We start from the raw sequence: 27089 nt of genomic DNA on the forward strand, positions 1-27089 counted from the left end.
CATCTGGTGTCATCTGCTTACTCAAATACAACCCTGTCTCTCACTCACCTCCCTTGTGCTGTTATTGGAAAAAAACATTACATTTTTGCATGTTTAGGCCTAACAATACAATTTTATACATATCGTTTCACAAATTGCTTTTTAAATCAATTAAGAGATTAAGAAATATGCTTTTACACTATTATTTTTAATTACATAATTACCTTAAAAGTATTCTTTTTTCCTTTGTGTAGATTCAAATTACTATCTAGGGTTACTTTCTTTCAGCTTGTAGAACTTCCTTTAGTATTTCTTGTAAGGTGGTTCTGCTGGTAACAAACTCACTCAGTTTTTGTTTACCTGGGAATGTCTTTATTTCACCTACAGTTTTTTGCTGGATATAAGATTCTTGGTTGACAGTTTTTTCCTTTGAGCACCTTGCATGTGTCATCCTAGTAACCTCCATTGTTGCTGATGAGCCATTAATCCTATTGGAGTTCCCTTGTATGTGACAAGTCTTTTTTTTTTTTTTTGGTGAGGAAGATTGTTGCTGAGTTAACATCTGTGCCAATCTTCCTATATTCTGTATGTGGGATTCCTCCACAGGATGTCTTGATGAGCAGTGTGTAGGTCCACACCCAGGATCTGAACTCATGAACCCTGGGCTGCCGAAACAGAGTGTGTGAACTTAACCACTATGCCACTGGGCTGGCACCTGTGGCAAGTCAGTTTTCTCTTAATGCTTTCAAGATTTTCTCAATGTCTTTCAGCATTTTTACTATGATGTGTCTGGGTGCGGATGTCTTTTAATGTATCCTTCTTGGAGTTCTTTGAGCTTCTTCGACATGTACATTAATGTTTTTCATCAAATTTTGGAAGTTTTCAGCCATTATCTCTTCAAATATTTTTCTGCTTCTTTGCCTCTCTTCCCTCCTCCTCCTCCTCTTGTTATGGACATGTTGGTACACTTAAGGTATCCCACACTTCTCTGAAGCTTTGTTAATTTTTCTCTCTCTTCTTCAGAATGCATAGTCTCTGTCAACATACATTCAAGTTTGCCAGTTCTTATTCCTGCCTGTTCAAATCTACTGTTGAGTCTCTCTAGCGATTTTTTTCTTTTCACTTATTGTACTTTTCAACACAAGAATTTCCAGTTGGTTCTTTTTTTCTCTTGATCCCCTTCACCCATTTCATCCATCCTCCACCCTGTGCCTCTGGCAACCAACAATGTGTTCTCTGTATCTATGAGCTCTTTGTTATTGTTGTTATTTATTTGTCTTTAGATTCTACATGTAAGAGATATTATATGGGATTTGTCTTTCTCTGTCTGACTTACTTCACTTGGCATAATACTCTCGAGGTCTATCCATGTTGTTGCAAATGGCAAGATTTCCTTCTTTTTTATGGCTGAATAATATTCTGTTGTATATATACACATTTGCTTTATCCATTCATTCATTGAAGGACATGTAGGTTGTTTCCATATCTAGGCTATTGTAAATTATGCTGCAATGAACATGGGGGGGGTGCATATATCTTTTTGAGTTGCTGTATTGATTTCTTTTGGATAAATACTCAGAAGTGGAATAGCTGGATCATATGGTAGTTCCATTTTTAATGTTTTGAAGGAAGCTCCATGCTGTTTTCCATAAGGGCTGCACCAATTTACATTCCCAACAACAGTGCATAAGAGTTCCCTTTTCTCCATATCCAACACTTATTATTTCTTGTCTTTTTAATAATAGCTATTCTAACAGGTGTGAGGTGATATCTCATTGTGGTTTTGATTTGCATTTACCTAATGATTAGTGATATTGAGTACCATTTCATGTCCCTGTTGGCTATCTGTATGTCTTCTTTGGAAAAATGTCTATTCAGGTCCTCTGCCCATTTTTTAATTGAATTGTTTGGGTTTGGTTTTTTTTTTTTTTCTATTGAGTTGTATGAATTCTTTATATATTTTGGATATTAACCCTTTTATCAGATACGTGATTTGCAAATATTTTCTCCCATTCAGTAGATTGCCTTTTCATTTTGTTGATGATTTTCTTTGGTGTGTAGGAGCCTTTTAGTTTGATGTTGTCCCATTTGTTTGTTTTTGCTTTGGTTGCCCTTGCTTTTGACGTCAAATCCAGAAAATCATTGCCAAGACCCATGTCAAGGAGCTTACTGTCTATGTCTTCTTCTAGGATTTTTATGGTTTCAGGTCTTACGTTCAAGTTTTTAATCCATTTTGAGGTAATTCTTGTCTATGATAGTTCTATTTTGGTTCTTTTTATAACTTCCATCTCTTTGTTGATATATCTTTTGGATGAGATATTATCATCATAGTTTCCTTTACTTCTTTAAGCATGGTGTCTTTTAGTTCTTTAAGCATGGTGTGTTTCAACACATTTTTTAAGGCTGCTGTGAGGTATCTGCCAAATCCAACATCTGGACTCCCCTCAGAGGCAATTTCTGTTGCCTTGTTTTTTCCTATGAATGGGTCACACTTTCCTGTTTCTTTGCATGTCTTACTATATTTAATTGATAACTAGATATTTTAGGTAACATAGCAATTCCCGTAACTGATTACTAATTCCCTGTCTCCTTTGATGTTTGTTGTGGTTTGCTTATTTGTTTAGGGACATGGCTAGACTATTTGGGTGAAGTTTATTTCCCTTACATTGCGAAGACTTTGATGTTGCTTCTCAGAAGGTACAGTCTTCAGTGGACATACAGTCACTCTGGAATGGTAGTGATTTTAGCAAAGTTCTCTTTGACTGTCTCTTTCCTTGATCTCTCTGTTAAGCTGTCTGCTTCTGTTGATATCACATCCAGCTATTAGGTATCACAATCAGAACCAGGTGATTGCTTTATTGTTTTTGACAATGTCCTAGGACATCTATTACTCAACATTCTAATCCAAGTAAATTTGAGCAGAGGTCATATTTGAACCCAGTCTTTGAGGTCTGTTCAAATCCTAGGAGGAGTCTTCTTAGCTGTCTCTTTTCTTGGTTCACCAGCTCACCTAGGGTCTAGCTGGTGCTCTTAATTAAGAAGCTACCAGCTTCTTATTTGATTTCTACCAAATACTTCATTGTTTTTGAGGGCATCCTTAGGCTTGAACATGCCCAAATTGTGTTTCAAAAAAAGCTAGGTCCCTGGGGGACACCTTCAGGGTTCACTCTTCTTAAGATTGCCTCTTCCCCTGGGCAAAACGTCTGAGCCACTAGTCTAGGCCCTGGGTAGCTTTGGCGTAGTCAGCTTGATGTTTCTGGCATGAAATCTCTGCTTAGGAGCAAGTTGGAGTGTGAGCAATCCGGGCCGCAGCATTTTTGGCTTGCCATGGCTGGTGTAAACCTTCTGTCATATGAGTGGGGGATAGGCAGGGGAAGGAAATCTCTAACCTCTTGGCCACATTCACCAGGAATTTGGCCTTTTCAATTTGGAGTTGGAGGGGATGAGAAATGCTGGCAACCTGAAGGCAGGAGAGGTATAAAGCAAGTTGTGGCTCAGTGCTATAGACTCTCATATTTTACCAAGTATCAGTAGATTTTCTTGAATAAATGTTTCTTTATTTTCTGTATCCTTAGGAAAATTTCCTGAAACTTTAAATAATTGTTTTTTTAAAAAATAGTTTTCACCAGTTATGCTTTTTTTCTGGAGAATGTGCCCATGGTGCTCTTCAAGTTGCCATCTGGAGGTCTATCTTGTACATAGCATTTTTAAAATAAATACATTTCTCAACTGTTTGCTGCTATTACATAGAAATATGATTTGTTTTTGTATACTGACTTGTATTCTTCAATGTTACTAAGTTCATACATTGTTTTTGTAGCTTTTTTATAGATTCCTTTGGGTTTCCTACATACAATATATCTTTGGCAAACAGAGTTTTAATGTTGTCTTTCCAATCTTTAGGTATATTATGTTTTATCTTGCCTTTTGCCCTTGCTATGTCATCAAGTACAATGTTGAACAAAGGTGATGAGAGTGGACGTCATTATCTTGTTACCAGTTTGAGTGGAAAAACATTCAACATTTCACAATCAAGTATGATGTTATTTGTAGGTTTTTTATAGATGAGCTTTATTCAATTAAGGGAATATTCTTCTATTCTTGGTTTTCTGAGGATTTTTATGATAAATAAGTGTCAAATTATGACAAATTTTTTTTCATGTATTGAGATGACATTATTTTCTCCTATATTATGTTAATCAGATGTTTTGCATTGATTGATTTTCAAATTTTAAATTTATATTCTTGGGAAGAATGCACCTGGGTTATGATGTTTTATCTTTCTTGCATATGTCTGTCTTCCATTTGCTAATAATTTATTTAGGATTTTTGCATCTATGTTCATGAGTGAGACTAGCCTGTACTTTTCCTTTAAGTTACTGTCTTTGTCAAGTTTTGGTTTTCAACATTGTGCTGGCCTTAGATAACCAGTTGGGAAGAATTTCTTCTGTTTTCTATTCGCTGGACTTGTTTGCATAAGATTAGTGTTATTTCTTCCTTAAATGTTTGACAGAATTAATCACTGAAGACATTCAAGGCCTACAGTTTTCTTTGCTGTAATTGATTTTGAATTTAAGATTTTTCTTTTAAAGATTGGCCCTGAGCTTATATCTGTTGTCAAACTTCCTCTTTTTTTTCTTCTCCCTAAAGGCCCCCAGTACATAGTTGTATATTCTAGTTGTAGGTCCTTCTAGTCCTGCTATGTGGGACACCGCCTCAGCATGGCTTGATGAGCAGTGCTAGGTCCATGCCCAGCATCCGAACCGGTGAGATCCTGGGCTGCCAAAGTGGACTGTGTGAACTTAACCACTCGGCCATGGGGCCAGCCCCTGAATTCAAGATTTTTTAAAAGACAGGAGGCTATTTATATTTTCCAATGTGCTTGCTGTCCGTTTTTCTAATTTTTTTCTTTTAAGAAATCTCTTTATTTCTTCTATATTGTCAATTTATAGGCATATAGTTAATAATATTACTTTATTATTTTTAATGTCTGTAGAATCCACAGTAATGCTCCCTTTTTCATGCCTAGTATTGGTTACTTATGTTCTTTCTTCTTTTTTCTTCAGTCTTGGTAGGGTTTTATAGATCTGAGTAATCTTTTTGAAGAACTATTGTGTGATTTTGTTGATCTACTCTATTGTTTGCCCCATATTTCATTGATTTCCCACCTTTATTTCCTTTCTTCTGTTTACTTTGGGCTACATTCTTCTTCTTTCAGTGTCTTAACAAAGAAGTTTAGATGGTTGATTTGAGATTGTTCTTTTTTTTGTAACACAAGCATTTAAAATTTTAGATTTTCCTTTAAGCAATACTTTAGCAGCGCCTCAAAAATTTTGATATTTTGTGTTTATACTTTCAATCAGTTCAAAAGTATTTTAAAATTTCCCTTTTGATTTCTTTTTTAAGTCAGCAGCTATTCTAAATTTCCAAATATTTGGGGATTTTAGGATATATTTTTTTTATTGATTTCTAATTTAATTTCATTGTTACCAGAGAACATACTCTGCTTGATTTCAATCCTGTAATTTATATTTCATTATAACTTGTTTTATAACTCAGCCTATATTTATGAATGTTCCATGTCTGCTTGAAAGGAGAGCATATTTTAATTTGTGTGGTGTAGGTGTCTATTTACATTAGTAGTTCAATTTGGTTAAGACAGTTGCTTAAGTTTTTTATATCCTTACCAGTTTTTCTATTTGTTCTATCAGTTACTGAGGAGAAATGATGAATCTCTAGGTATGATTGTAGATTTGTCTATTTCTTTCTTTAGTTTTGACAATTTTTGCTTTATATATTTTGAATATCTCTTATCAGGTCTAAATGAGTATAGGATTTTTTTATCTTCCTGATAAGCAACTCTTTTATAATTTTGAACTGCCTCTCTATCTCCTTGTTTTGAAGTCTACTTCATCTCATAGCCACATCAGCTTTCTTTGGGTTAGTGTTTTGATGGAATTCTTTTTCTCTTATTTTCAATTTGTGTGTTTTTACAATTAAAGTGCATCTCTTATACATAGCATATAGTTGGGTCTTTTTTTCATCCTGTCTCACAATATCTAGCCCTTTTTTTGGAGGGGGAGAACGTTTGCTCCGTTTACATTTAATATAATCATTGATGGAGTTAGGTTTACATCTACCATCTTCCTATTTGTTTTCAGTTTGTCCCCTCTGTTCTTTTCTCCACTGTTCTTCTTTTTGGTCTTTTGAGAAAATCAAACATTTTTTAGTATTCCGTTTTGTGTTTTCTTTGGCTAGTAAACTACACCTCTCTGTTGTATTTTTTTAGTGGTTGTTCTAGGGATTATAATAAGCATCTATAATTCATCACAATATACCTTTAATTATTATTGCATCATTTCTATTATGATAAAAGAAACTTATAGCAGTGTAATTCTGTTTACCTCCCTTCCATCCTTTGTTACTGTTGTCATACATTTTTCTTCTACATGGTATAAACTCCATAATACATTATTACTTTTTAACTTAAAGAGTAAATTAACTTTTAAATATTTTAAGAAAAGATAAAATAATCTTTTATATTTACCTAGATATTTATTATTTCCAGTGCTCTTCATTCTTACTGCATATCTAAATCTCCATCTGGTATTATTTTTTTTCCAGCCTTAAAAACCTCCTTTATCATTTATTGTAGTGCAGGTCTGCTAATGACAAATTTCTTTCCCTTCATTTAAAAATATTTTTGCTAGATATAGAATTCTGAATGTACAATTATTTTTCTCTAGTACTTGAAAGATGTCTTCTGTTTTCAATTATTTCTGCTCAGAGATGACTCTTTATTCATATCATTGTGTGTGTACGTACGTTTATTTACGACTTTTAAGGTGTTCTCTTTGATGTTGGTTTCAGTAGTTTTACTATGAAGTCTTAAGTATGGTTTCTTTGCATCTTTCTAGTGTAGGGTTTTCTGAGCTTCTCGGATCTTACAGTTCATGTTTTTCATAAAATTCAGAAAAATGTTCAGCCACAATTTACTGATGCTCATTTAGATTTTAACATTTTTTAAAATTCTGCTTCTGTTTGGATCTTTTTCATTGACCTATATTCAAGTTCAATGATACTTTCTATGGCTGCCCAATATATTGTTAAGGCAACACATGAACTTTTGATTTCAGATATTTTATTTTTCATTTCCAGAATTTCTATTTGGTCATTTTTTAGTTTCAGTTTCTCTCCTGAAATTCCCCAACATATTCACCTCTTCTAATCCATCTTTTACTATAAATTTCATAACAATTGTTTAGAAATTCTTGTCTGCTAATTTCAGTTAGGGTCATCTATGGGTCTACTGAGATTGACTTTTCCCCCTATGATTTTCTGCTTCTTTACATGTTTTCTAATTTATGATAGTATGATGTGTATAAAAGAATAGTGGAGACTGAAGTATATATATATATATGACTGGAGTACATATATATCCTTTTTTTTTTTTCATTTCTTTTGGCAGACAGCTTAAGGGAAGGGCTAGTCATTCCAATTCTACAAAATACTGAACTGAGCTGGGGCTGGCCTGCAGCTTTGATTAAATTAAGTTTCCCTTTAAAACTGGACCAAGAAAATCTCTCTTTGCTCTTCAATCCAACCCTCAAAGTTCCACATTCCCTTCACCAAGGGGCTGATTCCTAATTTTCTCAGTATTTGTGCAGGGAGAGGGTTGGGATACAGGTTCGGATAGTTTAATTTGCCTTAGGTCAAATGCTATAATAACCTCAGAATGCAAGTACTTTGAGACTACATGATTTCTCTCTTCTTTTCAGTCCCACTTGCATGGCCACTTTCTCAGAAAAATTCTCAAAGCAGTGAGTGCTAGGTGGCAGAGAATTGCCAAACTGAATAATTTTTTTGTGTGTTTAGAGCTATTTCAGATTCCCACTCAATAGGCCATTCCAGGCAGTCAATAAACCTCACTGGTTTTTCCTGTTCTTTGCACTCTGTCCATCTATGGAAAGCCCACTCCTCCTCCAACCCAACCCCCACCCATGTGCCTAGTCACTTGCCCCAGGTATGGAAGCAGCTGCAGCTTTCTACTCATCTATGAATGGCTCTTCTCTCTCTGAAATTCAGTTAATCAAGAATTCTTTGAATCCACCACTCTTCAGTAGTCTCATGGAAAAGTATGCTCTTAATTTTATCATTGTTATTATCACAGGATTTTATTACTGTTGTTGCAATCATTGTTATTACCAAGGGCATGAAGGACTTTCACATCTTTCAACATCCTATCTGGAAATGGAAAGCCCTCCTTCACTTATATTTTACATCTTAGAAATACTGTGGAAGCTGGATTGAAGACATGAGGACCAAGGGAATGGAAACCAGTTAAATTGGTTAATCTGTTACTAACATTAGTAGGTACTCACTGGAGTGCTCAAGGGGCATGCCAAATAACTGTGCTTTTCCTAATAATATATTGAGCACTAAATGGTGAGATTTCCATAAGATTATGTGGAGAAAGTTATGTTTGATATATGAATCAAGTCAAGCAAATTGACTACTAAACTTGGAAGATCTGTACAGTGATTCATTAAAAATTGTATATAAATCCTGGTTAAGCACAGATAAAAAAATTTATGGTAAATAGGCCATTGAATATCAGAAGACAAAATCCCCTTGGGGTACAATGAATTATATCAATTTTATTTAAAAAGTTCTAAGAATATTTACCTATAAAGTATCTTAATTGATAACAATAATCATGATAGTATTTGAAGTAGCCACTTGTGAATGTTAAAATATCAGTATTCCTTAGGAGACTAACCCCCAGTACACAAACGTCTCCATACATATAATAGTCTACACTTTTGGGGGTTTTCTTACCAAATTGCCATTTACCACATAAAATGTTCTGGTCCTGAATGTTTTCCAATTTGATTGACATTTTGGCCAGATAATTTTTTGTTGTGGGGTGGTATATTGTAGGATGTTTAGCAACATCTCTGGCTTCTACCCACTAGATGCCAGTAGAGCTAGTCTTGGAAAAGTATTTGAAAAAGCCAAAATTATATTAGAGTGGAGTGGCAAGTGAGGAACACAAAAGTGGATAACTCTTTCAAGATGTTTGACTATGAAGGGGTGCAAAAAAATAGGTCAGTACCTGAAGAAGTCCAATTTATCCATATGTTCTTTCATGGAGCATGTTCTTGGTATACTGTCTAGAAAACTTCTGCCTAACTCAAGGTCACAAAAAATTTCTCCTTTTTTTCTAGATTTACGGTTTTAGGTTTTATATTAAGGCTTGTGATCCATTGTAAGTAAATTTTTAAAAATTTGGTACAAAGTATGGATAAAAGTTTTTTTTAGGAAGATTAGCCCTGAGCTAACATCTTCTGCCAATCCTCTTCTTTTTGCTGAGGAAGACTGGCCCTGAGCTAACATCCATGCCCATCTTCCTATACTTTATATGTGGGATTCCTGACACAGCATGGCTTGATAAGCAGTGTGTAGGTCTGCACCCAGGATCCAAACTGGCGAACCCCAGGCCACTGGAGTGGAATGAGTGAACTTAACGGTCGTGCCACCGGGCTGGCCCCTAAAAGTTAAGGTTTTTACACAAGGATATCCAATTGCTTAAGTACCATTTGTACAAAAACTATTCTTTCTCTACTTAATTGCCTTTGCACCTTTGTCAAAAGTCAGTTGTCCTTATATGTGTGGGTGTATTCCTGGTTGGGTTCCATTGATTTATTTGTCTTTGGGCCAATACCAAACTGTCTCAACAATACTAGTTTTTTTTTTTAAAGTCTTGAAACCAGGTAGTGTTTGTCCTCCAACACTGTTCCTCTTTAAAAGCTGTGTTGGCTACTCTAGATCATTTGCATTTCTGTACGGACTTTCAAATCAATTTATCAATTTCTATTAAAAGTCTGCTGGATTTTTATTGGGATTGTATTGAACTACCGATCAATTGGGAAGGAATTGACATCCTAATATCAAGTCTTCTGAAACATGTAACTCTTCAGGTTTTTAGGTCTTCTTTAACTTCTCTCAGTAATCTTTTCTGATTTTCAATGTGCGTTTCTTTCACATCTGTTGTCTAATTTATGGCTAAGTGTTTCATATTTTTGATGCCATTATAAATAATATTTTTAAGTTTCAACTTCGATTGTTTTTGTGGGTAGATAGAAATAAAAGTGATTTTCATATATTGATCTTATATCTCGCACTTTGTTAAAATCACTTATTAGTTCCAGTAGCTTTTTGTAGATTTCATTAGATTTTCTTCATAAATGGTCACGTTGCCTTGAAAAAAGACAAGTTAACTTCCCCCTTTTCAAATCTAGATAACTTTCATTTCTTTCTCTTGCCTGACTACACTGGCTAGACTCTGTTAACTAGAAGTGGATGTGAACTATAAATTTTTTCTAGTCTGGCTGATGGGAATAGGCACTATTTTCTTTGAGTCTTGAGCACTGTTTCCTTCAATATTTTCAGATGGTTATTTACCTGTCACTGATTAGTTTTGTCATATTATGTGTTGATCAGTACTTTGTTTGAGGAAGAAACTCTGTACATCTCTGGGATCCTCTCTTTGTGAACTTTAGCTGCTTTGTTTTCCCTGGTTTCTCATCTCCCTCTCTTCAACTCAAGGAGTCAAGTGGTTTCCTCCTGGGTTTCCCCTCCTCCTTTGGCTGCAGTCTAGAAACTCTCTCAGGGTGGTAAACAGGTATGGCTGTAGGGATCACTTCTTTTGTTTCCCATCTTGTCAGAGAGATTACTATTTTTCATTGCCTGATGTCCTGTGTCTTAAAAACCATAATTTCATTTATTATGTCTCTTTGTTTCAGGCAGCAGGTTAAATCTGGTCCCTGTTACTCTGTCTTGGTCAGAAGTGTAAGTCCAAAGCTTTGTCTGATTCCTCCTTATCTTGCAAAGCTTCACTTAAATGTTGCCTCCTCAGACAGGCTCTTCTCTGATAACACTCTCAAAAACAGGTCTACCTTTTCTCCCTTAACTCATTTTTCTCTTTCATAGTATTGCTTCCTTTTTTCAGTTATAATCATATATCTATAGGTTTCTTTATCTATATGTTTTCTCTTATAAATTGAGAGAAGAGACCATAATTATTTCACTCATCACTGTATGTCTAGTGTCTAGAAAAATGTTTGACACAGAGATGCTTAATAAATATTCTTTGAATGAATGAAGTTTTCACATTTATTGTTTACCATAATTTTTGCTGGTTTTTATTCCTTGAGGCATTACTTCTTTTCTTAATCTTTCTTTGTTTTACTCCTCGTCCATTCTTGATTTTCTCCATTCATTTTTTTTTATATTTACTTCCTCTCTTTGCTAGTTCTTTCTTAGTCTTATCTTCCCCTTTACTTTCAACTTTTCTTTATGTTTCTGATTTGTGTTTCCAGGATCTGTTATCATTCCCCATACTCTGAAAAAACCATGCAGTGAAAGAGAAAAAATATCTATAGATAGGCTTAAGACTTTCCAAAGGATCCTCCATTGCATAACTAGAAATTGATGCACAAGCAAATTTTCCTGACAATGCTCTACCTTAAGCCTACTTTTCAAACTTCCTTTGGTTCAAATGGCATACTATCAATTTTTAGTTAGCAAAATTTCTGACATTATCACAGGTAGAAAGAACACTAGGTGATGAAGCATCCGACTAGATGTTATCCCTAAATCTTCCATAGATTGGTTCCGATTCTAGAAAGTTATTTAACCTCTCTGTGGCTTGGTTTCACCTTCTATTATAATAATAATGTCTAAAACTTATAGAAGTGTTTTTACAAACATTAACCCAGGAAAGTTCCAAAGGTCTCTAAGAGAGGTAGGAATTATGATTTTTATTTTATACATGAGAAAAAAAGAAACTCAGAGCAGATAAATGACGTGCTTAAGATTATAAATGTAATGAGTAGTTAATAAATAGAAAAGGCAGAACTTGATATAAACCTTCTGACCCTATGTCTGCTGTTCTTTCCAAAGCATTTCACTGCTTCCTCAAATCATAATCTGTAAAATACAGAGTCTGAACTATCAACTTTTATTATTCTTTGATGTGAAAGAGTTGTAGATGAGAATTTAAGGGTTTAGAGAAGGAAGCTCCTTGGAGCCTAACCTATGTTAAAAGGTGACCAGTGAAACAGCCCAGGAGAAAACAGGAATTGAGATGTTTCTCCAGAAATGAAAAGGATAAGGTTTAAAACAGAATGTGATATCACTTTGAGAGCAAAATTGATATTATACAATATAAAAATGGATTTTACAGAGCACATTGTCCGATCTCAACTGTGAAAAACAATTTTAAATTGTTTCATTTTTTTAATATATTATTTCATTGATCATGGGAAAAAAATGAAAAAAAAAAGTGGTTTCTGATTATAGAATAATGGAATTGGTTTCCAAGGCACCTGAAACTTTAAAAGACTTGGAGACACAGGAAAATATAGAAGAAAGCATGTGAAGTCACTTTTGCATCAGACAGGTCTAAGTTTGGTTCCCACTTATTCTGTGTGACTTTGAGAAACTAATTTAATCTCCTTAAACTTCAATTTTCTCATCTGTAGAGGAATCTACTAATAAATATCTATCTGGCTCAAAGGGTTTTGTAATGACCAATAATATAACACTGAGTCAAGCTGCTGAGCACAATCCCAGAATAGAATAAACATTCAATGGAAGTGGGTTAAGTTTCCCCAAATAGGCAGAATGTGGATATGCTTTTCTGAAAGCTAGGAAATAACTCATGAAAAGTCCATACAGTCTCTATTATAAAAAAAATGAAACTGTAGAAATGTAACCAGGTTATATGATCCAAAAGTTAAAAGACAAATTTTCACAAAATTTATTTTTAAAAGAAAATTCTAGGCTATACCTTCAAGTCCTCAAAGAATCAGTCCCTTATCAAAATATATGATGTTGATTATCAAGAGGACTTTAAGAAATCTGATTGCAAATCCCAGGACTTGTCTGAGCCCCCATGGAGCCCCACTGATGGAGACAGGAGAATCTCTTTATGGCCTTCTAAGGACTTGATTTTACTTCTGTCTTGACACTTTAGATCTTTGTTTAGAAGAAACTACGATTTCTTTTGTAAAATTCCAGTGGACCCAGTAACTACAGAAGGTATTTCTCATTTGTCAAATTTGCAAAGTCCCCTGGCTGTTCATGTGAGTGAAAAGAGACTGCTGTCATGCTCTATCCCACTACCATCATTTACTTGCTGAGCTCATACTTGTGCTTGGTGTAGAGGATACAAACAATTTTAGATATGGTCTTCAGGTTCTTGTCATGCATTTGGAAATGTAGAGCATACGCATAAAATAAGTAAACACACAAACATATCTACAATAAGTACCAACTAAATGGTCAGACACTACTGTACACTGTAGGCATTTAAATAAAGGAATTGGCACAACAGGGCTCTGATGGCAGCAGGAAAGGTTTACTATAAGGAGTGAAATTTGAGCAGGGCATTTCCAAAGAGGGGATGATATGAGTAAATTACAAGGGTAGTAAAATAAATACACTTGGCTTAAGGTGAGTGTTTTTACAGGAGAGTAGTAGAAAATTCATTTAAAGATGTACATAGGAATTATATTTTAAAGTACCTGAATAAAGGTTTAAAAATCTTTGCTTTTTGTTCTGAAGGCAATATAAGAATATTAAAGGGTCAGAGATAAATGAGCACATCTCAGCACTTCTTTAACCTTTACATCGTGGTTGATGCTGTAGAATTATGATTAAGAGCCTGTTTCTGCTTCTTATTCTCAGTATCCAATTTCTCTTCTTAATATAAAAGCTTTACATGTTTGTTATTGAAATATCATAAAATAAATTAAAATTAAAAGAAGAAATCTGTAAAATCCACAATGTTATGTTCCAGAAACTTTTTCTATTTGTATAGATGTATGCATTCACACACACACACACACACACATACACACAATGTACGAGGATTCCACCTTGAGAAGGCTAACTTGGGATTCAGAAGTCTATGAATGTGTGTTAAACCACCTGGAGACTATTTACAGGAAAGGATTTGGTTGAAACCCTTATGTGGCAGGGGATGGGTATGAAAGAATAGTATAGGGTAGGGATTAGCAAATTTTTTATGTAAAGAGCAAGATAGTAAATATTTTAGGCCTCATAGGCCATATGGTTTCTGTTGTAACTACTCAACTCTGCTATTGTGGTGTGGAAGCAGCCATAGACAATATGTAATATGTAAATGAATGAGTATGGCTGTCTTCCAATAAAACTTTATTTATGAAAACTGAAATTTCATGTAATTCTTAGGTGTCAAGAAATATTATCACAATACATAATAAGCTTCTGTTTTAGGAGGAATATAGATATCAGTGTTTGATCACAAGGTACCAGGAGTAGAGGCAGTGGGAGGCACCCAAAAGAGGGTGCTCTGTTAGAGTAGAAGACTAGAGAATACTTATGAGCAAAAAAAGTCACTCTCTGGGCACTCCCAGAAAAATTTTAAGGATTTCATAGCAATTGACTTCCTTTAGCTAGAAGAACACAGAGTTTTCGAATTTTTTTAAATGTTTTTTGCTGAGGAAGATTAGCCCTGACCTAACGTCTGTTGCCAATCTTCCTCCTTTTTTTTTTCGCTTGAGGAAGATTAGCCCCAAGCTAACATCTGTGCCAACCTTCCTCCACTTTATACATGGGTTGCTGCCACAACATGGCTGATGAGTGGTGTAGGCCCACACAAACCCAGGCTGCTGAAGTGGAGCACACCAAACTTAACCACTATGCCACAGGGCCAGCCCCACAAAGTTTTAGGTTTTTATAAGTGATGTGACTGCACTAGTTCTACAAGCTGGTGAGGTGAGGTCTGAAGTAATTCAAGATACAAACAACATGTGTATATGTGTGTAGGTGTGTATATGGATATATGTATATTTTATACAAATATGAAGCCATCTTAAATATATTAAGTAATCTGCTTTTTTAATGTAACATATTAATATATTATAAGCATCTTCTCATATCAATAAATATTCACCTATAACGTCACTAGTATCATCTGCACCTCCAATTATACCCTCATTCCCCACTCCCCACTCCTTCTGCACCAGTTTTTAGAATTGCTTACTCCACCGTCTTCAGATTTGCACTTGCTACCATGGTAAAAGTTAATGTTATTGACTCTTTGATTTGTGACCTTAATTCCCCAACTCTACTGTGTGTTTGGTACCTAAAATCACTATAGAAACATGTTTGTGTATTCTATTTTAATAAAAAGCATCAGAAATTAGGAATACTTAATTAGAAATCTAATTACTTAGAAAAAGCAAATATTGTGTTGATATTTTATGAAATTTCAATACTTAATTAGAAATCTAATTACTTAGAAAAAGCAAATATTGTGGCCCTGATTAGAATAGTTCTATAAAAGGGCCAAAGGCACAAGGTTTCCAAAATAAGAAAGCATTCAATTATTATTGATACTGGTATATCAGATTTATTATTTACAAGACCCCATGGCTCTTCCTCCACAAAACAAAAGACAGGGACTCTTGGACTAATAGGACATGGTCTGCATGGTTTGAAATAAACACTGAAACAATGGATATGAGTAAATGGGTATATGACAATAACTATTTGAACTATTTGTATAATTTTTATTAAAATTATCAGTTGCACTTCCATAACAAAACAAAAATTTGCATGCATGCTGAATGTGTTTTAAAAAACACATTACTGAGCACAGATGTATGGATTTAACTCAAGCATTATGACTTAAAAAAGCTATTTGCCTAACCTTAATAGAACTTACTCTGATAGGAAGTACGGATCCGTTTCGTTAAATCAGGATAAAAGTTAGACAGGCCACGCATGCAAAAGTTGTCTTTGGAACATGCCAGCACACCAGCATCAGCAGCAGGCAGAGAAAAGAGAGAAAAATAGTCTAAAGTGAAAGGAAGTGATATCATACCAGAATCTAGAACAGCCAAGATGAAGAAATTGCAGCAAGTTTAGGTAATCAAATTAGAAAGGAGATATTGAAAAAATAAATCAATTAGAAAGTAAGAGGTGACAGATGAATGATGAGAATGCTGTAGTTTTATTTAATCAAATATCTTATAAAAATAGCATATTTCTTATATGCTTTTTACATAGTAAACTTATTTGGCTTATAAATAATATGTATAAGTTACCTCATAAATATCAAAACAGTTGTCTTTAATCTTCATATTAAAAAGAAAGCTTAGAGATTTTTATCTTTAATATTTTATTTTTATAACATAAAGTGAATACTCATTGTAGTCATTTTATTCACTAAATATGAATGGAGTTTACGACTTCATCAGTTTTTTCTGATTGTAAAATCATCAAAATTCTAAGCTCTAATCACAATTTTGAGGCTCAACATGTTTAAATTAAAGTTGTCCTACCTTTGTCAAAATATATACTTTGTCATCCCACTGTGTATATCCAGCAAGTAACTTAGATGCTATCATAGGATCCACAGGTTTTCTGATTGAATTATTGCCTTCAACACGCAAACAGTGCCTACTATTCCCTAACATCTTTCTACCATAGAGTCCATTAATTTTCAAAAATCAACCTTTTCTTTCCCAATCATGAGGGAATCTTATGGTACATGCATGCATGCACAGTTCCTCTTATTCTGCTTTCCTTTCAAAAGCCAGTAGTAGAGGCAGAACCTGTAGAATTTGAAGTTTCCAGCACTCCTAAAATATTGCTAAAAATTGAGATCCCTAACAAAAAACAAAGAAACTCCAGGTTCTGAAGGAGAAATTTTGTGCCTTTGAAAAGGGTCTAAACTAGCAATTTGAAAAGGGCTGAGGTTTACAAAAGAACGATTAATGAGAGGAAGAACTTCAGTATATCAAGCAATTTATCATTAGCCCAAAAGGAAACTTCCTTTATTATCATATTCAGATGTAAAATTTGGCACACCTGCTGTTTAGAAAATAACACCTAACACCATGTACTCTTTTTATTTTAAGATATTTTTTGCACTGGTATATTTATTAAAGGCTTCAATATTCAATTGACTATTTAAAAAAAAGAAAATTTAAAAGAACCATCTAAAACAACACATAAAACTATAGGATGCATTTCCATCTGCAAACCTTTTAGCTCAGCTAATTTTTTAACTAAACTATGTCAGCGGACAGAAAATATACAAAATTCTGGCAATGTTTATAAAACCAACTATTTGGATATATACTGAAATTTCAGCAAATCTGGCATAATTCGGCACAGCAAAGTTTAGCATTATATAGAAAGTATTTCTGCTTAGATCCTAATTAACCTTATATAGGTTTATTTTATAGTTAAATAAATCAATTTATTGGTCCTGTTAAGAAAAATATCATCTTTCATAGCATTTTTAAATGTTAATTAATATTTTTTTCATTTGTAAAAATATCACCAAGAAAGTCTTCATCCAACAAGGAAAGATGACAGCTAAAATATGGAGTTAATTAAAAATATTAAAAGTAGTGGGGCCGGCCCCATGGCAGAGTGGTTAAGTTTGTGCACTCTGCTTCAGCGGTCCAGGGTTTTGCCGGTTCAGATCCTGGGCACGGACATGGCACCACTCATCAGGCCACGTTGAGGCGGCGTCTCACATGCCACAACTAGAAGGACCCACAAATAAAATATACAACTATGTGCTGGGAGGATTTGGGGAGAAAAAGCAATTAAAAAAAGAAAGAAAGAAAGATTGGCAACAGTTGTTAGCTCAGGTGCCAATCCTTAGAAAAATAAATAAATAAATAAATAAATAAAAGTAGTGAATGACCTAATATTATATTTTAAAGGGGTCAGATATTTTAGAAGAAAATTATCCTGTTTAATACAACCATTGTAAGAAGTTTTTTCAACTACAGAGTCTTATCTTCTTAACATTTTTATATATAATAGTTTCATATTTTCTGTTATTTCTTAGGAATTCAACCTAAGAAACTGAAATACTTCCTAACTTTAACAGCAAACTGAAGTACAAACACCTCTTTTACCCTTTCAAAGATTCTCACTATGTTTCTGCCCAGTTTTACTTACATGGTATTGTAAATTATGTTGACTTTATATTGCCATGCATTTGAATAGCATCACAGAAGAAAGACAAGAAATCTAAAGGTAAGAAAACAGATGAACTACTCAAGTTCATAACCATCTTGTTTTATCTCCTACCTGCAATGAACTGCTTGTTTTTTCGAGGAGACCGTGGTTGTCGTTGGTATAGGTCACTTGATCTATATAGGTCAATGGTCCCCATGCTTAACAGTACTGTCTTCTGTATAAAATCCACCACAGCCAACCCATTGCAGTTCCCAAATGCAACTCTGAGAGAAAGAAAATACGCAACTAGAATGTATCACAGAAACCAGTATGATTTTTATCTTTGAATTAAAAAGAAGGTTATTGGAAAGTAATGCCCTAGGGTCAGGCAGTGATTCGTGTAAAGTCAGGAAGGATATTATGCCGTTACAGAGGATAGATTGACCTTGTATAATAGCCACGACCACTGTAAAAACCAGGAACGACCTGCAATCACGTTTTATTATCAATTTTATCATGTAAGTAGTGATTACCCAATCTGCTCTTTAACTTGGTTTTAGGTTTTTACAGAAGAATTACATAAAATCTTTTTGCTATGCAAGGGGGAAAAGGTCAAGAAATGTTATGCTTTAATAGCTACAGATGCTTAGGTACGTAATTAGATCTTTTTTTTTAATAATTATTAGGCTCCAAATTAGTTCTCTTCTTAAACAAACAGTATACATTTAACACATAATTTTACATAAAAATTAATTCATATATTTAAAGTTTTGACATTGTAGTAGATATAAACAGAAATACAACTTTCATTCACAAAAAATTAAAATGTTCTCACTACTCTGTTCTGTATTTTGCCTCATTTATTAAAAGAGAAAGACAACTTGATTAATTTATTACCTAAATCTCTCGATAAATTAAAATAGCTCTCCTCAGCAGGCATTTTGCTCAACTTAACCATTAGGCATACACTAACTCTCTTTTTCTCCATTTACAACATGCCCTCTGGCTGAACAATTGTAAATCTGTGCTTTTGCTCCCTAAACTAAATATACACTAGTTGAATGAATGTTGTTTTGCTCGTTTTATATAAATTCCATGTTGTTTTATTACTTAGATTGAATCTGGTTGACAAATCATCTGCTTACTCTCAGTTTAGTTCTTCCCACTCCACCACACTGCCTTCCTCACAAGAAATTAAAAGAGAAGTTCCACCATACTGGATGTTTTGGTATTTCACATAGAGTTCTACATCTTCCAGTAAGACAGACTTTGGAAACTGGAAAAAGTATTGTTATAGAAGTCAGAAATCCCATCTTTATCATTTATAGGTTATATGACTTGGAGAAAAATCAATGAATCTTGCCAGGCTTTACTTTATAATGAGAATTATACTACTAGATTTATCTAGTTCACAGGGCTTTTATGAATATCAAATCAGAAATCTGTTGTTAAAGTACTGTGAAAATTTTCCACACAAAAGTAGGATTGATCTTAATATTATTATAAGCAAACGTAATGTTATATATACTGTAGCAAGTTAATATCTCTAAACTTTTTATGTTAAAATATAATAAATTACTTCTGCTTACAGGAATGACAGAGTTCCCAAATGCAATACTGAAAGGATAAAAATAGGCAACTAGAATGTATGACACCAACCAAAATAACTATTTTTATCTTGGAACTAAAAATAAGAATACTGGAAAATTATACCTCAGTATTGGGGAGGTCAGGCAATGGTTGTTGAAAAGTGAATAAGGATACTGGGTTTAATCTCCTACCATAAACAACTAGAAAACTGGACAAAATATATTAAACAACAGTTTCACAGCAGGCAACATAGGATAAGATGAGAGAAGAAAAACAATCGAGGTAAACTTTAACTAGGAACTCTAGTTAAGTGTTCTAGCTTAGTGAACGGAGAGATTTCCACGCTAGAGCACAGGAAACTGAAACTAAAAGAGAGATCAGTGGTCTCGTTGAATTGAGAAGATGGAGATCAGAGTGATGCTACAAAAGCAGCTAGAATTTATGAGGCAAAATACTATACAGAAGAGAGCTGCACAGAGAGGGTACACTAGAGATTTACAGAATGGTCCAGAATTTTGGCTGTGTACTGATCCGTGTAGCCATGTGAAGAAACTATCCTAGGCTCAGGAAAGAACCACCAAAAATTAAAGTAGAACAATTCCCAAAGCTCACACAATGTTGAGGATATTTCATGTTACTACCAGCAAAATTGTTAAGATCTCCTAATACATGGAAAAACAGAAATAAGTTATCACTTCAATAGTGGGGACAAATTAGCCATAAACTAAAAGCTTTTCTGGACCCACCACAAAAAAGGTTAAAAACAATGATTCTAAGTAATGTAACTGCCTTTCAGAAAAATATCCAACACTATTGAAAAGAATCCAACAAAATACTACCATAAATGTAAAATTTTCAATGTCCACTATATTAAAAGTAGCAGGCATATGAAGAATTGAGAAAACATGACCAATAACCAGAGGGGAAAAAATAAGCCAACATACTTAGAAATGAAACAGATGATAAAATTAGCATACAAGGATATTAAAAATGCTTCGAAAAATATTTTCCAGACATTCAAGACAGTTCAGGAAAACATGAATGTGATAAAGTGAGAAATTGAAGGTATAAAAAAGACAAATCAAATTTCTAGGGATAAAATCTAAAATGAAAAATCATCTGACTATTACACATTGTAGAAGAGAAGAATAGTGAACTTGAATCAATAGCAATAGAAAATTTCCAAAATGAAACATGAGAGAAAAAAAAGCTGAAAAACCCAACAAAGTATCACTGACCCATGGGACAAAATTAAGCAATCCAGAATAAATGTAACTGGACTTCCAGAAAGGAAGGTCAGCAGAAAACATATTTGAAGAAGTGATAGCCAAAATAGCCAAATGATAGCCAAATTTGATGATAACAATAAACCTATAGATTCAAGAAACTCAAAGGATCCTAAGAAGAATAAACACAAAGAAAAATACAAACGTCATAACAACATTGCTGAAAACTAGTACTATAGAGGAAATGTTAAAGGCAGTCAGAGAAAAATATATATTTCCGACACAGGGGAAATCTTAAGAATGATGAAACCTACTCATGAGAAACCAAAAGACAATGGAGTAATGTCTTTAAAATAATAAATGAATATAATCTGTCAAAATAAAATTCTATACCCAGTATATATATCTTTCAAATGGTGAAATATCCATTTTTACATATGAATAAAAGCTGAGGGAATTTATCACTAGGGGCCCTGTACTACAAGAAATAATAAAGGAAGTCCTTCAAGCAGAAGAGAAAAGATATCAGATAGAAAATGGATCCACACTAAGTAAGGAAGACCACAAGAAATGGTAAATATGTGGATTAATGTTAAAGAATTTTCTTATTTAATCAAAATATAATTGTTTAAAAAAAACAAGAACAATGTTTTGGGGGTTTATACCATGTATAGAAATAAAACATATGACAATAATAGTACTAAGAACAAGAGTAGAAATAAAAGTATCCTGTTATAAGGTTCTTACAGTATATGTGAAGTGGTATAATGCCATTTATTTATTTATTTGATAAGTTAAAGATATATAGTAAACCACAGAGCAAACCATAAAAAATTAATTACTTTTTTTAAATTAAAAAATAAAATACTTGAGACAATAAGAGAGATAAAAACAGAATCATTAAGAGATATGCAATTCAAAAGAAGGCAGGAAAAAAGGAGGCAAGAACAAATGAGGCAAATAGAAAAATGTTTGCGTGAAACCCAACCGTATGGATAATCACATTAATGTCAATCATCTAAACACTCCAATTAAGGGCAGAGATTGCCTAGGTGGATAAAAACTCAGACCCACTATATGTTGCCTACAACAAATCAACTTTAAAGATAAAGTAAAAGGAAGGAAAACATATAACATGAAAACACTAATTAAAAGAAGGCTGAAATAGCTATATTAATGTAATATTAATATAGACAAAGTATATTTCAGAACAAGGAAAATTTTGAGGAATAAATAGGGAGAATGATTAAGAGGTCAATTCATCAAGAAGATACAGCAATCCTAAATGTGGATTCATCTAATGATAGAGCTTCAAAGTAAGTGGAGAAATACTGAGAGCAGGAAGGAAGAATAGGAAAATTAAGGGTGCAAACATTCTTCTTTCAATAACTGATAGAACAATTAGGTAAAAAATAATCAGTAAAGATACAGAAGTTTTGAACAACACTGTCAACCTCCTTGACTAAACTGGCACCTATAGAACTCTCCATCCAATATTTATAATAGCATCAAAATTATGACATACTTAGGCATAAATTTAGCAACATATTTAGACAATGTGTACACTGAAATTAGAAAATATTGCTGAGGGAAATTAAAGAAGACCTAAATAAATGGAGATATGTCCCTTGATCAATAGTTAGAAGACTCGATATTGTTAATTTTCCCCCCATTGATCTACAAAGCCAAAGCAATTCCAAACAAAATCCCCAAAGACTTCTTTTTTAAGAAATTGAAAACATGATTCTAAAATATACATATCTTCCTCAACTTACAATAGGGTTACAGCCTGATAAACCCATTGAGAGTTGAAAATACTGTAAAATGCATTTAACAAATTTTATACACTTAATCTACCAAACATCATGGCTTAGCCTACCTTAAACATGCTCATAACACTTACATTAACCTACAGTTGGGCAAAATCATCTAACACAAAGCCTATTTTATAATGAAGTGTTGAATATCTCATGTAATTTATTGAATACAATACTGAAAGTGAAAAACAGAATGGCTGATTGGGTACAGCATGGATGTAAGTGTATCCATTGTTTGCCCTTTGTGATCAAATGGCTGACTGGGAAGTGTGACTTGCTGCTACTGCCTAGCATGACATGAGTACTGTACCACATATATTGCTAGCCCAGGAAAAGATCAAAATTCAAACTATAGTTTCTACTGAATACGTATGGCTTTCGCACCTCTGTGAAGTCGAAAAATCACAAGTCAAATCATTGTAAGTCGGGGACCATCTGTATATGGAAATGCAATGGGTCTAGAATAGCCCAAACAGTTTCAAAAAATAAGAAGGTTTAAGGACTTACAGTGTATAATTTCAAGATCTACTCTAAAGCTACAGGAATCAAGACAGCATGGTAGTAAAATAAAGAAAACATAAATACTAACGGAACAAAAAATGTTCATAAACAAACTCACACATAATTGGTCAATTGTTATTTGACAAAAGTGCTATGGAAAATCAGCAGAAAGACAATATTTTCAGTAAATGATGGTGAAACAATTGGATATCCATAAGTAAAAAACTGAGGCTTAACTTTTACCTTCCATAATACAAAAAAAATAACTTAAAATGGATCAAGAGAACCAGCTCTGATGGCCTAGTGGTTAAAGTTTGGCACTCTCACTCTCATTGCTTCAGTAGCCCAGGTTTGGTTCCCAGTCACAGAACCACACCACTAATCTTGTCTGTTGCCATGCTGTGGTGGTGGCTCACATAGAAGAACTAGAAGGACTTACAACTAGAATATACAACTATGCACTGGGGCTTTGGGGAGGAGAAAAAAACTGAAGGAAGGTTGGCAACAAATCTTCTAGCTCAGGGTGAATCTTTCCCAACCAAAAAAATAATGAGTTGGAAAGTAGTATTCTGAAAAAAAAAAATGGATCAAGAAAAAATCATAGTAATCTTGGGTTAGACAACAGTTAAACAGGTCATGAAAAGCACAAATTGTAAAATAAAAATTTGGTAACCTGCAAGACATCAAAATTAAATCATTTGCTCTATAGAAAATACCATTAACAAAATGAAAAAGCAAGCCATGGACTGAGAGGAACCATTTGGAAAATATATATCTTATTCAGAACATTCAAAGAACTCTTGGTAATAATAAGACAACTTGATTACAAAAAATAGGCAAAGATTTGAACTGACATTTCACCAAACAAGATGTACAAACGTGAAATAAGCATTTAAAAGATGCTGAACATCATTAATTACCAGGGATATGTAAATTAAAACCACATTTAGATATCACTGAACCCACCAGAATGGATAGAATTAAAAAGATTGACAATATCAAGTGTTCACACATATGTGGAAAAACTGAAACCTTAATACATTGCTGGTAGAAATGCAAAATGATATAACAACTTTATAACATAGTTTGTCTCTGTCTTATAAATATATACTTACCATATGACCCAGTAATTCCACTCAAGTTATTTACTCAAGAAAATGCAAACAAATGTTACACAAAGACTTGTAACTGAATGTTAATAGAAAATTTATTCACAATAGCCTAAAACTGAAAATAATGAAATTTCCATAAACTGGTAAATGGATAAACACATTTTTGTATATCCACATAATGGAATATTATGCAGCAATGAAAAGGAACAAGCCACAGATACACTCAACAACATGGATGAATCACAAAAGCATTATGCAGGGGTTCAGCCCCAGGGTGTAGTGGCTAAGTTTCCATGCCCCACTTCAGCAGCCTGGGGTTTGCAGGTTTGGATCCTGGGCCAGGACCTACACACCACTCATCAAGCCATGCTGCAGCAGTGTCTCAAATGCCAAATAGAGGAAGACTGGCACAGATGTTAGCTCAGCACCAATCTTCCTCAAGCAAAAAGAGGAAGATTGGCAACAAATGTTAGCTCAGGGCCAATCTTCCTCACCAAAAACAAAAGCATTATGTTAAGTGAAAGAAAACAAAATGATTTATGTGTCTATTTATATGAAATTGCAGGAAATGCAAAACTATAGTAATAGAAAGCAAATCAGTGGTTTTGGGGGCCAGGAGGTGAGAGGGTGATAATTGAATGCAAAGGGGCATGAGGGAACCTTTTGAGGTGATGGATACTTTTTATATTATTAGTTTGTTGGTGGTTATGATTTATATTTGTCATAACTCATATTGCATACTTAACATTGGTGAATTTTATCTCATATATGTTATACCTCAAAAAAGTTATTTTTAACATTAATAAACATTTACTTCATTAAATTACTACCAAAAGGTAGTCTGAGAAAATCAGAGCTAAAATTATAGACTCTGGTCCCTAAGAGTGTTCTGGAGAGAAAGGGATAGAGAATGACAGGCAGAGAAAAGATTTTAAAAATTGGATATTTTGCTTAACATAACTGAAAGATAAAATGATTTCATTGAGGAAAACAAGGTGAGATTTTTTTTTCTTTCAATATCTTGTTAGTAAAGAAATTCAAAAGAAAATATCAACCAACAAACAGATAGTTTCAAGATTTGGGATTTATAATAAAAATAACATTTTTGTTAATCTCTTCTTTGTTTCTGTAATTAACCAACACTTAGCTAAATACTTTAGCTAATTTGATACTTCATATCAAAATTAGCCCTTCTAAATTGTACAAGAGTTGAAAAACTTCTATTTTATAAGCATAAAATATATTTGAATATAGAAATTAATATAATTTGTCTACCTTAGGGAATTAAAATACAGATTATAAAGTCTAAAAATCCTATTGGTGTTCTGTTTTATTTGGCATTTATAAAAAAGGTTAATGTATAAGCACTTATATAAATACAAAATAGGTGAAAATCAAATATTTAAAAAATATATTTCGATTTCATATCTTTTAATATTTTGGTGCTTTAAGAAATCACTTTTCTTTCTAAAGCTGTAACTCAAAATAGAAAAATAGGTTTAAATATGCTTCCTTAATGGCTTTGGATACTAAGTTACAAAATAAAAAGCAAAAATTTGCTTTTAAATATCTTAGTTTTGTTACCAGTATATACTTAGGGAAAAAACTAATGCAACATTTGTAATCAATATACTTTGGAATAATTAGACTGATTTAATAATTTTGTCTTAAAAACAGCTTTACATTTTCTCCCTGATTTGACCACCACATAAAAATAATTTTAGCATGTGTTTAAATTTTTAATTTAAATTTAACTTAATTACAATTAAATAGAATTAAAAGTTCAGTTCCTTAGTTGTACTAGCTTCAAGTGCTTAGTGTGGCTACCAGTACCATATTGGACTGTACAGATTATAGAACATTTCCATCACTGCAGAAAGTTCTATTGGACAGTACTGTTGTAAGTTATGTACGTCTAATGTAAATCTAATGTTTATTTTCTCATAAAAAGCCTAATTAATTTTAATTGCCTAAATTTCCCATATCAATTTTCTTGATCAAAGAAACTAATATTATTTTAACATTATAAAATTCTGTGTTTAAAGAATTAGAATAGATAACACCTGAATAAAATGGACTCATTCTTATAATGCTACAAATTATAAGGGCTTGATGTAATGGCTTACATTATAATTTCCAGATCTTTAATTAAAATCAAGAACTTACTTTTATATCAAACTGAATCAATTTATTGATAATTTGAGATACCTGGACAATTTACAAGTAAGAAAAAGACACACAGAGAGGTATCCAGATGATAAAAGTCTTTTTATTTCTTAAGTAGATGGTCATTTCTAACTATATTAACACTTCTCACTGTGCATAAAAGACAAGTTATGTTTTATAGGAGCTAACTCAAAATGAGAAGCTGACTATAAGTTTTGTGCTTAGCCTAACATTTCTCTTAACCCTTAGCAAAAGTTATCTATTGTTTACCTGCTTAAAATGGTGACCCAACAATATTCAACCTTTGTCAGCTAGTCACATTAATGTCAATAAAATTATCTTAATGTTTGTTTTCCACATACCTGTTAAACATAGCTCTAATCTAAATTCAGCTAAATTGCTTCCCTCCCTGATGGTGAATTGCATGACAATCAAATAGCTATTGAAAATTTTAACTTATCTCATCTTGACTTGACTGATGTTCAACTCTAATATGATATTACTTGATTGTGGCTTATGTATTAAAAATAATCAGGGGCCAGCCCCATGGCTGAGTGGTTAAATTTGCATACTCTGCTTTCATGGCCCAGGGTTTTCCTGGTTCAGATCCTGGGCGCAGACACGGCACTGCTCATCAAGCCACGCTGATGATATAAAATATATGA

The 27089-nt window shown here is 33.4% G+C and overlaps 1 protein-coding gene across 24 annotated transcripts in view; it reads right to left on the reverse strand.

Moving 5' to 3' along the window:
- The window catches only part of STXBP5L (syntaxin binding protein 5L), a 349911-nt gene that overhangs the window by 76464 nt on the left and 246358 nt on the right, over positions 1–27089 (reverse strand). For 11 of the 24 annotated variants that reach the window (XM_023623677.2, XM_070243721.1, XM_070243715.1 and 8 more), the window contains exons 19-20: positions 18145–18296; positions 15755–15826 (exon numbers count right to left, since the gene is read on the reverse strand). In XM_023623677.2, the coding sequence (XP_023479445.1) occupies positions 15755–15826; positions 18145–18296 (224 nt within the window). Of the gene's footprint in view, positions 1–15754; positions 15920–18144; positions 18297–27089 lie in introns of all 24 variants that reach the window. The other 13 variants (XM_070243724.1, XM_070243720.1, XM_070243718.1 and 10 more) reach the window with 2 other exon arrangements.

The sequence above is a fragment of the Equus caballus genome, chromosome 19, assembly GCF_041296265.1.
Source record: "Equus caballus isolate H_3958 breed thoroughbred chromosome 19, TB-T2T, whole genome shotgun sequence".
Taxonomy (NCBI): Eukaryota; Metazoa; Chordata; class Mammalia; order Perissodactyla; family Equidae; genus Equus; species Equus caballus.